Raw genomic sequence first — 14,876 nt, forward strand, 5'->3', positions numbered from 1 at the left:
TTGACGATGTTTTAATCGTATGAAATTATCACATTTAAAAGATTATTTTCTTGTTTGATACAGTAGAACATTATAATACAGTATGAGCAGCCGTCGAGGTATCTTGAAAATTCATAACCATAACCGTTGCAGTATTTAAATGGATATGGTTCGTCTTTGCAGTGCATCTAAGTGGGTTTTTAAAAACATACACGATATTCGAAAGAGAGTATTTTGAAAGAGAATCAACAAAAAGGCACATTCGAGCATAAATGCTAACCAAGCGTTTAAAACACAAAGGGCGGACTAAAACCATCCTTGAAGCAACATTCGTCTTTACCTTTTGGAATATCAGTTACTTTCGATTTGCATTTGTATATGATTGTTGGGTTTTCCTTAAGATATAAATTTCTGTTGGGATATTTGTTACGAGCACGGAAATACTTTCCTTGTGAATCCCAATTTGTCTTGCGCGACCGGGAGTAGTTAACTTGGATTATGTTTTTTACATGTATGTATTTTTGTCACAAATCAGCCAATCAAAACTGTGCAAATATCTTTAACTTTAAATAGAGGAATATTTGAACCTCTGGTTAAAGCTCAATCGCATAACGAAATATACAATTTTTGAGGTTTTAAACTAGTTTTATATTTAATCTACACATAACACATTTTGATAAACTTGTGAAACCTCATAAAATAACGAAAGACATAGAAAACGAATCACAATAAACCGTGTATTTAGAACTTTCAATAATGCTGTAAAAACGTTAGCAATTAAGTTCTTTCGATTTCTAATTTCCAAACATACGATACGGAAATACCAGTTTCGTATAAAACTTGTCATTGTTTTAAATTTATTTTATATCTAAATAATACATAACAATATAAGCACGAGCATGAACAATATGAACTTGTTGTTAATTGATATTTTGTAGACACAATCTATATAGTGTTGAGTTTTCCTTAACTTGGGGTAAGTGCTAATAATGAAACATCTTCGTACATTTACCGAGTTTCAGTTACGTTCCGAAAAATAACGACGGTCACATGTTTGATCATATGCGACGCTTTAACGATAGATTACCCATCTGGCAATCATTTTCCTAAACCCTACAGTTGCTATGGTGACGTGTGTAATGCGTGAGTAAACGTCTTTTGGTGTTTCGTTATTTCCAAGATATATAAACATTATTGTATGTTTTTGTATTTGCCTTATAATTAAATCTGTAACATGATACACATTTACAATAAGTTTAATACTCTGTATATGATAATTCAAATACAAAGCAAAGAAGTATCGGGAAACCCGTAAAACTTAGTTGACGGGTTGGTTAAAAATCACATCACATGGCTATATAATTAAATAAATATTTTTAAAAAAACTAAAGACATTGTAGGAATTCTTCGGCAGAGTTTTGTGACGTTGTATACAGACTATGCCGTCCCTGTGAAGATGTCAAGAATGACTGCTTTTCCAGAATGATGACGTACAACTGTACAGAGTTTTGTTATGGTATGACCTTTATTATGCAAAAACTTCACGTACATAATTCACGTACATTTTATTATCTTTTTGATTAAACGGGTCTTTTTGCTTATAGTATCCTTGAATATATTTGCATTTTGAAATTGTTGTTTTAATACAAAATCGTTTATTGTTTTGCTCTTAAGTTTAAAGAGATTTGTATTCCATTTTAGAACGGCGATATTTGCTTGACACAGAACAACTTCGGGGTAAGAATAATATAAAATTAACAAGTTCATAAAATGGTTTAGAACACATTTCTTTATGTAAGAAGTAAATGAACACGTAATGAAATCTCTAACAATAATTAATGTTAATATTAAAATCAAATTAAAAATGGTACAACACAAAGAAGGTGTTATACGTTTCTTTTTCATATAATATATTATTGCTATTATTGTTCACAACGATCATCATATAGAGATTGCCTATTCTGTATCTTTCTATTCTAGTAGATAACATTTTATTTGATAGAACTCAACTGCACGATACGAGTCATTTGACAAGTCATTTAATTTATTCAACATGCACACACATGTTCGATGTAATGGTCCAATCATGTAAGAAATAAATGAGCCGTGCATTGTGAATAGGGGATTTAATGCATGTGCGTAAAGTGTCGTCCTAAGTTTGCATGTGCAGTCCAAGCATGTAAGAAATAAATGAGCCGTGCTCTGTGAAAAGGGGGTTTAATGTATGTGCATAAAGTGTCGTTCTAGATTGCATGTGCAGTCCGCACATGCTTATCAGGGACGACACTTTTCTCCAATGTGAGTTTTGCTAGGAAGAAACTTTCATAAGGGGAAATTGTCGTCCCTGATTAGCCTGTTCGGCACTTCACGCACGTGCATTAAATCCCCTTTTTACAGAGCACGGCCCAAATATAATCGTAAATAAATAAAAAAAGTATACGTCAAGTCTCAATTATCCAAAATAAAAAGGTTATAGTCGTTCTTGGAAAATGTTCAAACTATGTTTAAGTTTGAATTCCTGCTCGATCAATAACTCTCGTCAAAACTTACTACTATTCGATAATACCGATAGGCTATCTTATCTATATCTCAAACTGTCTTGGTTTTCGCAAATAGACTGCTACACTTAACATTGTATACTGCGCATAAATTGAGTTCATAAGAATACAATTCAAAATCCAAACCATAATATGCTACAGCCTATGTGGCAAATAATGAAACCGTATTATAAAACAGTGTCAGGATGCATGGTTCCCTCAGCTCCTGAACATGGAAGTTATGATGTAGACACGACCCACGTAGCATACCAAACACCGTTAAAAGTCACGTGTGATAAAGGATATAGTCTAAAAAATGAAGATCAGTACACATGCAGCAATTTCTCCGTGTGGACTGGTTGTTTTCCTGTATGCGAAGGTGAGCAGTATTATATGAATGTTAAAAACGTACAGAAGAATGTTCTTAAACTATACGGTTGTTTCTCTTCCTAAAGATTCAAATATTCAAATTATTTTTAAGCAACATCATTTAGTACATGTATAGTATATTTTCATATTTTATTTTATAAAAGCATGGACCTAACATATCCAATTTTGAACAGAAGGAGTATGTCTTTACAAGTTATTTTCTAAAAGTGTTAATCCATCGACTGCGCTTTTTAAGTGAGTTCGAGAATGTGTGTGTCCCACATAGCGGGCCCTTCACATTATTGAAATATTTTACAGGTGAAATATAACGTGTTTGATTACGTGTATTAGTTAAACAATGCCCGAACATGAAATATTTACGTCATTCACTGCTACTTAATATGCTTTTATTTAAGCTTCCGATAATTCGGTAGTGATACACGTTGTGTTAACGGTTATCCTGCTGATCGTCGTTGTCATGTGCGGGGTCGCAGTAATAATGTTCAGAAGAAGATGTAGCAGAAAAGCGGTACTTACGGGTCAGCAACAGGAGCAAGCGCAGACTTTTATTTCAAACTAAATGAGTGTTAAGCTACTTATTATTACATACTATTAGGTTAAAAAATAATACTTGTTACCGACACTTTTAACGATATTATATGTATTGTTTTCGCAGACAATGTGATATTGCTCAAATCCGTATCGATTTTTAATAACAAAAGAATTCTTTATCATAATTGTGCTCTTGTTATAGTATTTCGAAAAATGGTGGCCCATAAAGTGTGCATACAAAATAGACCTTTAATTTTATTCAAATTGTTAAAATATCGGTCCTCTATTTTCATTTTTATATCGCGGTCGAAAGCAAAGGCAAAATTAGCACCACACGCCAAGAAGTGTAATTTAATCTAAAATTACCAAAAAGCATATGGTTACTTTGGTCATTTTGAATATTTGAAAAACCAATCAGACTGGGCGATCATCATGCGGAAAAGATACAAACTCGAAAATAAGGAAGTTTATTTTCAGTACGGTAAATAATGTCAAGTTGTTAATTATTATGTAAGAGACTGCTTCGTTTAAGGAGCAAGTGTGCGCTTGCCTTTGTGTATTGACCATAATAGAAAATGTCTAAACCGATTTTATATAATAATTAGCATAACTGCGAAAATTGTTATATACTGCTGAAAGGACAGGTTAACATTCGTAGAATTATTTGGTTAGAGAGGTGAAACATAGATTACATCAGTTGGAATTAAAGTTATTTAATTGATTTTTTTTGTGATCAAACTTCATTTTTCAACATTTCAACGCACTCTAATCGATTGTACATTTGGACAGAATCTTTAAAAAAAAATATTGCTGTATCACATACAATGTTTTACATTCAATGCATAGTCTGGAAAAGAAGTTAGCCATTAATTTGACGGTTTTTGCAAGGAAAGCATTAGAAAGGTTTAGGCGCTCCAGTGATAAATTGCATTAAAAAATGGACGGCATACAGGGGTAGTAAGAGAAATACGTGTTTGCCAATGTTACTTCTTAAATCATACGATCAACATTGTTGAGGATATATCACTATGCATTTTGGTTTTTGCCAAAGGTTTAACATTACAGATATAAAAGTACACTTAATTTTTGTACAATTCCTGTCCTGATTCAAACCGCAAATGGATCCATAATTAAAAATATTGTTTTAGTTAATTTAATCCTTCAACAAAACTGATACATCGGTTTTTGATTGATGTAAATTATTAAGAATAAATATTTTCAATGTGCGGGAACAAAAACTGTCACATGACCACAAATGCGAACGACCACGGCTATTTTTCGGATAAAACGTCAATCGAAGGTATGTTTTCTTACGTTTTCTCCGTTTTAGCAGAACACATGTTACAATGCCTTGGTGCACCGTACTCAGTGCGAATTCTTCTTTTCATTGATGTATTGCTCATATTTTTAGGTATAATACTTTTTGAGAACATTCAATGACAAATATCGAACTTGACGATGTAGACGACCACACATCTTGTTTCTGTGTCCGTTTCTCTTTTAAAAGACCAAGTTGTCAATGTTTAACTGTACTAATAAGACCAACAGAACAGTTTCGAAATCTAAATGGTTTAAAAAGGTTATAAACATTGTCTTAAGTATAATTATAAAGGGAAAATAAATGTGCGAACGACTACACTTGAAAACCATTTGCGAACGACCACACTTTGTATATAAATTTATGCGAACGACCACACTTAATCATTAAACACTCGTACGAATGAACGCAAGCGCGCGCGCACACACGCGCACGCACGCACACACACACACACACAAATATACATACATACACATGCAGATACATACATACACATTCATATACACATGCAGATTCATGCATAAATATGCAGAAACATACATACAGATGTAGATACATACATGCACATGCAGATACATACATACACATGCAGATACATACATACACATGCAGATACATACATACACATGCAGATACATGCATACACATGCAGATACATACATACACATGCAGATACATACATACACATGCAGATACATACATACACATGCAGATACATACATACACATGCAGATACATGCATACACATGCAGATACATACATACACATGCAGATACAGCAATAAATATGCAGATACATACATACACATGCAGATACATACATACACATGCAGATACATACATACACTTACAGATACATACATACACATGCAGATACATACATACACATGCAGATACACGCATACACATGCAGATACTTACATACACGTGCATATACATACACACGCAGATACATACATAAACATGCAGATACATGCCTTAATATGCAGATACATACATACACATGCATATACACATGCAGATTCATGCATAAATATGCAGATACATACATACACATGCAGATACACGCATACACATGCAGATACATACATACACGTGCATATACATACACACGCAGATACATACATAAACATGCAGATACATGCCTAAATATGCAGATACATACATAAACATGCAGATACATACACACATACACATGCAGATGCATACATACACATGCAGATACATACATTAACATGCAGATATATAAATACACATGCAGATACATACTTAAACATGCAGATACATACATACACATGCAGATACACACACACACGCGCGCGCACACACACACATGCTAACAATAACAATAACTTTTAAATTTGATCTTTTTCAGTATTTTAACAAGATGCGACGAAAAACAAAGCTTAACTTACATAGAGTCAAATCCAGAAGATCGAAATGTGGTTATGCTGACATGACGCGAGAACTGCTTCAACTTGTCGCGAAAGATGATGTAAACGCTCGGAAAACTTTGTTGCCACAAAAGAAATTCATCAACACCAAGATCTCGAACAAATCAGCACACCTATGCATGACGCCTTCGCGAACCAACAAACGCAAACTGACACCGTTGAAATCTCCTATTAAGACTCCTTTCAAATCTCCCATTTACAAAGCAAGAGCAATCGGTAAGAGATGTCCATCGTCTTTGTCTTGATGTACGATGTCGAATGTATCAACAAGTCTAACAAGAGACTTTTTCTTAAGTGGTATCCGCTTTTTTAAAAGCATTGAGCGTTGACTTATCTGATAAAGAAGCACTTAACATAATTCTTTTTTTTGCTCAAGCTCAACGAAGGGGACGGTGGAAATAGATTCCCAGATATAAGCTTATGCGTTCAAAAATCTTCATAATAGGCCCGCCGTTTTTCAATTAATTTTTGTTTAGAACCTTTGTATACTTTAGTATAATTTAGTATATAGTCATAGAATATTCATGCATATAACAATATATTTTTTATTATAGACCATTTATATACCGTACGGGACGATCGCATAAATATCATCTGCTGGAGAAGTCTAAGGATTTATCATCAGAGTGTGACCAGAACTGTGCGGCATGCGTCTCTAGATTCAGAGCAGTCGTTACTGATATTACGATCAAGTAAGTTAGTTGGACTTACTGTAGGCTATGAAAACAAACTTCGTTTTGTTTATCCCGCTAGTACATATATGGCTTTATATGCTCAATTCCGATCGTTATGACAAAACAAATATCAATTGGAAACCACGTGCATTGTTTAACTTTGAAATAGGCTAGCAATGTTTAAAGTTTGAAAAATATTTTTAAGTTACAAATACTTAAATACGAACCATATAAATTTGTTTCAATATATTTTATCATCATATTTGCGCTAACTGATGTTTAAAATAATAAAGCTCAATATGGTATTCAATCTTACAGAGACCATTTCTTTGATCATCGAAAAGGGAGTAAGAAGAAAGGCGGGACCGTTGATATGGACAGAAACTCTATACAAAAAGGCGCCCTTGGTGTTAGGTGGGAAAAAGCTAGAAGAAATGATTCAAAAATGCTGGTTACTTCTAAAATGGGCTTAACAGACGTCATCTAACTTTCATTGTGTTTTGTGTACTATATTAAAACAGCAAAACGATGAATTCGAATGTAAATAATATAGATTATATACCAGCAACATGTAATGACATATTCATTTAAAGGTAAATAAATGTACTTATGCGAACATTTACCAACTGAATGTGCATGTGTTTCTCCATATTGTATACGTATCCCATGCGTAAGTGGCGTATGTGGATACGCAACTTATTGTTTAACTTGTTATACGTGTTAATATATGCATATTAAATTTCATAAATGAGGTGGAAGTCTTATGAAATATGCAGTTATTTACAATGGTGTTGAATGGTGAAACGAGTGAAAATTTATATTTGTATCCTTTCTATCACAAAACTGTACATTCATTTTATTTACCACAAACATTTTTTTCTGATTAACAATTTATTATAAAAAAATAATCAAAGACAAAGATCACAGTGCGGATATTTGCAAACATAAAACTGTCAGTCTAAAATGTATACTTATGTTTTCCTGAACACATTATCACAGAACATAAAAATAATAGCACTGAGTGTAAATAGTCATAAATCATCACATTAATGACTTCGCCATATGGAACATCAAGTATGCATTTATATAATACAAAAGCAAACCATCAATCAAATTGTGTTGAAACTTTTGACTAGAATTGTTTATATAATATCTGTATTAATCAGGTTTCTGTATCGTGTGACTCATTTATACTTCAAATGAGCATAACAAATTGTATAAACTATTTTAATTAATCTACAACATCGTTATCGTTAACGCATAAAAAAACATTTACAAACGAAACATGAACTACAGAACAAGGTCTTTATAAATGATTTATCACAAGCACCAATTTATAACAAATACTATGTCACTAGAAAAACAGCAAACAACTCGTAAATGAAGATGAAAAATACCCACGAAATGGCTTCTTTCAAGCAGGTGAAAAACAATGTTGATGCCAAAATTGTGTTCCGAGTACACATTGATCACACACAAAGATTAGATTTTAGACGTAGATATTCGAATTTAGTCGCCTAGTTTCATGGAGCATTACTCTGAATAAATGGACATATCGACGGTTACCCCTCTATAAATACATATATAAAATACAATGATTGTAAGGTATATACCACAAAAAGCAATACTATGTTGATTGAATCGTTAAAAAATATAACAGCTAAAATATTGATTAACCAACACGTCCTCTGTTTGATTAAAACTCACACTTATGGAATCCGATTGCATCACATCAAAGTATATTTACAAGTCCGGTATCTACCGGCTTGGAGGTATTGCCATGTACATTATATTACTATAAGCTACTACAATGTTGCCGCAGTCGCTAAAATATCCCATTGAAAACTATGTATAATTATTGAAATATATATGCTACTAAGTGACTATCAACAAGATATCTACGTTTTAAGCAATAATTTTAATATTTTTTAAAACTGTATAAGCCGAAAATTTGTCCCTATAAAATAGTGTTGCATCCACAAAAATTACGTCTTGTACTTATACAAAGTATGAACAACAGAACTATGAAGTTTCAGTTTGATGCACATAATTGTTTGTTGTTAAGTTCGCATGTACAATGATGCAGGTATCGTGAACAAGGTAAAACAAGAGAATTTACCTAAGTGAGAGGGGACAACTCTGCAATAAATAGCATGACATACACCAAAACGAAGTATTGTATATATTATAAAACTCATTTAAAAAGTTTCATTTTAATACACAACAAACTCCAATATACCACACAAACTGTGTTTGGACGGGTAAAAGGACCATGTATAAAATGTATGTAACTACACATAATCACTTCACGGACAGCACAATACAAATGCATGATTGGCGAACTGTACACTTGGCGTCGCTTAAGGTTCATGTAGAGGCTTCATTTTGAAAAATGTGGGACCCCAAGCATTGAACTCAAATTTGACTAAAGGAAGAGTGCCACATTGAAAATGTATACATATATGCTTTAAAGGATGTTTTTCCTTCAAACTGCTACCAATTTTGTACATCAACGTATCATACCATCCACAAAATCAATCAAAATACAGAGCGATTTTAAAGGGATCTTTTCACGCTTTGGTAAATTGACAAAATTGAAAAAAGTTGTTTCAGATTCGCAAATTTTCGTTTTAGTTATGATATTTGTGAGGAAACAGTAATACTGAACATTTACCATGGTCTAATATAGCCATTATATGCATCTTCTGACGATTTTAAAATCTAAAAATTATAAAGCGTTGCAACGCGAAACGATTGAATAATTTGGAGAGTTCTGTTTTTGTCGTTAAATTTTGTGAAACTACGAAGATTGCTTATATAAGGTATAAAATACTTCAAGTATATGTATTCGGCGGAATAGCTCAGTTGGCTAAAGCGTTTTTACTTCAGGACTCTGGCAGGACGCCAGGGGTCACTGGTTCGAAACCTGTTCCGGGCAATGTTCTTTTCCTTTTTTAAATTTTATTCTTGATTTTTTACTGGAGCTTTTACGATCCAATGTTTACATTTATCGATATAAAGCATTTAATGAATAAGTTAAAAAATGCCAAAATCTGTGAAAAGGCCCCTTTAACACTAAAATATACATTATTTTCAAAAATCTGAATCATGTTTATTCCACGTATTTCGGCGGAAAATTATATAACTAGTGAATAATATCGACATTGACGAGGGCAAGTTACGCTTAAATAGTAAAAAAAGTTTACATATCTAGAAATATCAAAACTCGAACACATGTCATTTCATCACCATGGGGTCAGCCATTTGTAAATTCATAACATAGAAAGAAACATGCTAAAAACTAACTCATCGCCTAATTGACATTCTAAACGGTTGACGATGACAATTGCATTGGATTGTAATCTTTCCGTTGATGTTTGCAAACTGCACGATCAGACCTCATAAACACTCAAAAGAATAACTATGTAAGAAGCATTTCACCAATGTTTACAATTGTTGTCGAATCACCATACTTATATTATTGCGCATAAAATAGTACGCTTACAGACTGACAGAAAGATCGATACGTAACTCCGTTAAATTCATCACGGTATACTATTCTATTGATAATATATAATAACACATCGCTTTAACAATCTAAAAGGAGAAATAATTCTTTTAAACAAAGTTTTTAATAACGAAAGTGAAAACAACGGAAGTTAGATGGATATTCTGTGAGATGCACTTCGGCTCCAGAAAAAACAATACAAATAAACTAAAAAAGACGTGTGGGGGACAATTTTCAGCTGGAAAATATTTGAAATAGGGTAAGTGATGATATCTCTACGTGGTCATTTCTGTTATTGAGTGCGATCTCTTGCTGATTAATGTTAATAGTTGTTTTACTAGTTGCGAACCAACTGTCAAAATATGTTTGTGTTTTCTCAGGTATGTGTATACACATACCCGGTTTTCTCACTACTGCACGTGGTTTCGACCGATTTGTTTTGCACGTTTTTCTACGGAGCACAGCGAGGGCCACGCTTTCAAAATGGGTAGAAGTAATCGAAATATAAAATCAATCGGTTTGCCAATTTCTTTATAATTCTTTACAATTTTATATGTCGTCTGCAATCTATTTCAATTTTAGATGGTTTAAATTTGCAATTTGGTTGAGAGGTAAATAACAAAATTGTTAAGCCTTTGAAGAAGAATTGTGACTCTTACTATCCACCATACCGGGATTTTTAAAAAGTAGTTACGTTTTAGTTATTTTTAGAACTTTGTTTAGGAAATTTATCCAAAATAGGCAGTTGAATAAAAACTCATTTGTTGTTTTATGACAATAATTTTCTGTGAAATGTTGCTAACTTGACCTTGTATATGTATATAGCTTTGTATTTATTCAACTTAAGGTAGTGCATATCCTTCCTAACTTTAGATTGAGATTTTGTAAATTAGTGTAAAAATGTATTGGTTTTAAACCAAAATATGAATAAAGCACACAAATATTGAATGTCAAAAATGAGTTTATGTTATTCTATCCGTCTTTAGCTTTAAAATGATATATAGTTTGACCATATTGTACCACATTGAATGAAGAAAAACCAAAGCGAATTTTTAATGAATTTTATCCCCGCCATGAGCCTTAATTACTGCTGTGTACTTTCATGTGACGAGACAGGCTACTTCGATGCCGGAATACTTTGTCACACTTCAAGCATTTCAAGTTATGTTCTTCGTTGTGCATATCTATGTGTGCCTTTAAATTGGAATTCTCAGCAAAACGTACGCCACATTTATCACACGCAATTGTCTGCCCATTTTCCCGCCGCATGTGCTTCTGCAGGTCAGCATTTGTAGGAAATGACTTACTGCACTTGGTACACACGAATGCCTTCTCTTCGCCATGTACATGGCATCTACAATTATAATTATCAGTAAATTTTAATAGCGTTTAATTATATAAGAACCTTCTCAATTTTCTTATTTTAGTCAAAATATTTTATAATGGGTCAATAAGTATTAATCATATGGTGTAAAGCCCAAGTCTCACTATTGCCGGTGTAGCACCGCTTAATCCCGGTTTGATAGAGCCGGTCGGCCGGCGACTTCCGGGATGATCGATGGTTATTTTTTAGCGCGGTAACATATTCCCGGTTTACATCCTGGCAGAGTCCCGGTCGGCCCTGGTAGAGCTACGGTTTATCCCGGTGAGTTCCGGTCGTAGCCGGGGGAGTCCCGGTCGTAGTCGGTAGCGTCCCGGTGAAAGCCGGTGGCGTCCCGGCAGAGCTCCGGTGACATGCCGGTGGAGATACGGTGCTGCCCCGGTTGTTCCCGGTGCCGCGCCGGTTGTTCCCGGTACGTCCCGGTGACTCCCGGTTCATGCTGGAGGCAATAACCGTAACTCTGCCGTGATTAACCGGCTACAACCGGGGCTCCACCGGCACGAACCGTAGCTCTACCGGCATTAATTGGTGAATGCTTAATATTGTACAAAGCGCACACACTCATGGTCATGATTGACAGAAAAAACTATGTTGTTGTGAGGTTAACGTACAGAAGCTTTTGTCTCCGAAGAACACACCACTATGGCATTATGTTCTCTGAATTGGTTGTGTAATTAGGAATAACATCATATGTATCTTTTATGTAATATGTTTTATGTTAAAACATAATTTCGGAAGGCATGTTTCAAAAATATCCAGAGCATTACATTAGTTGTGCTCGTAGCGGTTCAATTGCAGATTTCCGACTCAAGTATAGCATGTACGCTTTTCGTAACATTATTACCCATGAATAAAACGAATACTTAATAGGCATAAAGTTTATTTTAATTTAAGATAGAGAATTAAATAATGATTAAATAATAAAATAATAAATAATTAAATTATTGCGCTTGATTCTAAGACAGCATTACTTGCAGAGAAACATAAACATTACATTGCATTATTTTAATCACTATATAACTTAACATATTAACCACTCACTTGTTCTGTTGACACGCATTGGTAATACCTATGTATACGTGTAACAATTAACCTAAAAGGGGGTTATTATGAAGATTGATATACATTTTAAAACGAAATGGTGATGAAATGCAATAATTTCTCTACATCAACTAGCTTTTAACCATCTTGTGAACGCCAATCAACGTACTCACGTAACCAACGCACGCACGCAAGCACTTTTCAACGTAAACAATACTAACATTTACGATATACGATACATTTATATGTCTACGCTTTTCATAACATTTTCACTTTGCCCGAAGATACAGAATGTCAAGGTATGGACAACGAAAGTTGTTACTTAAGATTAACACAAAGTTTAACTATATTAGTTCACATGTAGACCTAACATATGTACAATATAAAAGTTTTTATATATGGTTACAATACATAAGCTCAATCAGAATTTGAAGTAAGTACACATATCTAAATACATATAAACTATAGAAAGTTGCAAATATAATAACCTAGTATTTAATAATACATGTATGTATTGATGAAATTGACCATGAAAAAAGAAAAAGGTGTTTTTTGTTCTTTTGCATACAAAGATTAAATTATTAAGATTAACTGATGTTACATTGTGAACTTTAAATTTAATTCAATAATATTGATTTCATATTAATAAAAATAAAACGTGTTCTGTCTTTAGATTAAACTTTAATGAACATTCTTTCAATGTTTGAAATGCTTTTAGTGATAATAATACAACAAACCTACTTATCACATGTGGTTAGCGTGAAAATAATTAGTAAAAACATCATTTTGAATGAAAAATAATCAAATTATAACGAGAAAATAACTTCTCTGAAATGAAATCACAATCAAATCGATAAATATAACCAGATATTAAAGGGGCCTTTTCACAGATTTTGGCATATTTTGAAGTTTGTCATTAAATGCTTTGTATTGATAAATGTAAACATTGGATCTTAAAAGCTCCAGTAAAAAATCAAAAATAAAATGAAAAAAAAAAGAAAAATGTAGCCGGTACCAGGGCTCGAACCAGTGACCCCCGGAGTCCTGGAGTAAGTCTGAAGTAAAAACGCATAAGCATTTTCGGCTATTCCGCCGAGTATACACAGTTTAAGTATTTTATACCTTATATAAGCAATCTTCGTAGTTTCGTAAATTTAAACGACAATAACAGAACTCTCCAAATTATTCAATCGTTTCGCGTTGCAACGCTTTATAATTTTTAGGTTTTCAAATCGTCAAAAGATACATATGATGGCTATATTAAACTGTGGTAAATGTTCAGTAATACTGTTTCCTCACAAATATCATAACTAAAACGAAAATTTGCGAATCTGAAACAACTTTTTTTAATTTTGTCAATTTACCAAACCGTGAAAAGATCCCTTTAAACTAAAAATGACCCGAATGATTGCTGCAAAATTGTTGAAGAAATGGCTGTTCAAAGAGATGCACCGTATTTTCGGGTCATTGTGGGTAACAGTTGAATACCTTGTTATATGTATATATATATATCATAGCTACACGTTAACCACCTGTACTACTAATTATGTTTAAACATGTTACCTTCTATATGGCGCACATGGCATTTTGGCCAGGAAAATTATCAAGATAACCACCTACTCTTGATGAATTTATTGGTATTGAGTTAAGTCTTGATTAAACGACATAAATATAAGTTTGCCATCAAATTGATATTTTTGAAAAGCACTGGAATGCAACTAAAAAAGGAAAAACCGAAAATGCGTGAAACGCATAACAGGTATACATTTTTACTTACCTCAAGGAAGATAAATTAGAGGATATTGTTTATAAAGTTTTAATTACGCTCTAAAGTTTAAGGTAATATCTGAGTTGGCAACTTTCCAGTAAATGGCAAAAAGAAAATATCTATAAATATCTCTACCGCACACCGGATACTTAACGCTATTTATAACTTATCGAAGTACTTTCAGTTTCGAAAATAATGCTTTAGAGATGTGTATGGATTACACATGCAAGATGTGTAAGATCTAATATATCTCTAAAGTATCCGATCAATTATCGATCGGTGTATGCTGATCAATT

The 14,876-nt window shown here is 33.2% G+C and overlaps 2 protein-coding genes across 4 annotated transcripts; both read left to right on the plus strand.

The window, feature by feature from the left end:
* The first annotated feature begins 337 nt into the window (after positions 1–337).
* LOC127856575 (sushi, von Willebrand factor type A, EGF and pentraxin domain-containing protein 1-like) lies at positions 338–4,157 on the plus strand. 3 transcript variants are annotated; one of them, XM_052392872.1, is made up of 6 exons: positions 338–490; positions 996–1,122; positions 1,380–1,495; positions 1,681–1,716; positions 2,716–2,895; positions 3,302–4,157. In XM_052392872.1, the coding sequence occupies exons 1-6, from the start codon at positions 478–480 to the stop codon at positions 3,463–3,465; spliced, it is 636 nt and encodes a 211-aa protein (XP_052248832.1). In that variant the 5' UTR covers positions 338–477; the 3' UTR covers positions 3,466–4,157. The 3 variants fall into 3 exon arrangements, with proteins under 3 accessions (XP_052248832.1, XP_052248834.1, XP_052248833.1); XM_052392874.1 differs by having other exon boundaries at positions 1,461–1,495; XM_052392873.1 differs by having other exon boundaries at positions 342–490; positions 1,002–1,122.
* Positions 4,158–4,652: 495 nt separating this feature from the next.
* On the plus strand, positions 4,653–7,634 carry LOC127856576 (uncharacterized). The gene is made up of 4 exons (XM_052392876.1): positions 4,653–4,737; positions 6,130–6,424; positions 6,763–6,900; positions 7,201–7,634. Exons 1-4 carry the CDS (start codon positions 4,693–4,695, stop codon positions 7,353–7,355), a joined length of 633 nt encoding a protein of 210 aa, XP_052248836.1. The 5' UTR covers positions 4,653–4,692; the 3' UTR covers positions 7,356–7,634.
* Positions 7,635–14,876: the final 7,242 nt, after the last annotated feature.

Source organism: Dreissena polymorpha, chromosome 13 (genome assembly GCF_020536995.1).
Source record: "Dreissena polymorpha isolate Duluth1 chromosome 13, UMN_Dpol_1.0, whole genome shotgun sequence".
In the NCBI taxonomy this organism is placed as follows: Eukaryota; Metazoa; Mollusca; class Bivalvia; order Myida; family Dreissenidae; genus Dreissena; species Dreissena polymorpha.

Excerpts from the sequence above, each read along its gene's own strand:
- LOC127856575 (XM_052392872.1), top strand. Across the intron at positions 1,123-1,379 it reads TATGGTGACGTGTGTAATGC|GAATTCTTCGGCAGAGTTTT; the intron begins GTGAGTAAACGT and ends AAGACATTGTAG. Across the intron at positions 1,717-2,715 it reads TGACACAGAACAACTTCGGG|TGTCAGGATGCATGGTTCCC; the intron begins GTAAGAATAATA and ends ATTATAAAACAG.
- LOC127856576 (XM_052392876.1), top strand. The coding sequence starts at position 4,693 with ATGCGAACGACCACGGCTATTTTTCGGATAAAACGTCAATCGAAG. Across the intron at positions 4,738-6,129 it reads GGATAAAACGTCAATCGAAG|TATTTTAACAAGATGCGACG; the intron begins GTATGTTTTCTT and ends GATCTTTTTCAG. Across the intron at positions 6,425-6,762 it reads TTACAAAGCAAGAGCAATCG|ACCATTTATATACCGTACGG; the intron begins GTAAGAGATGTC and ends TTTTTATTATAG.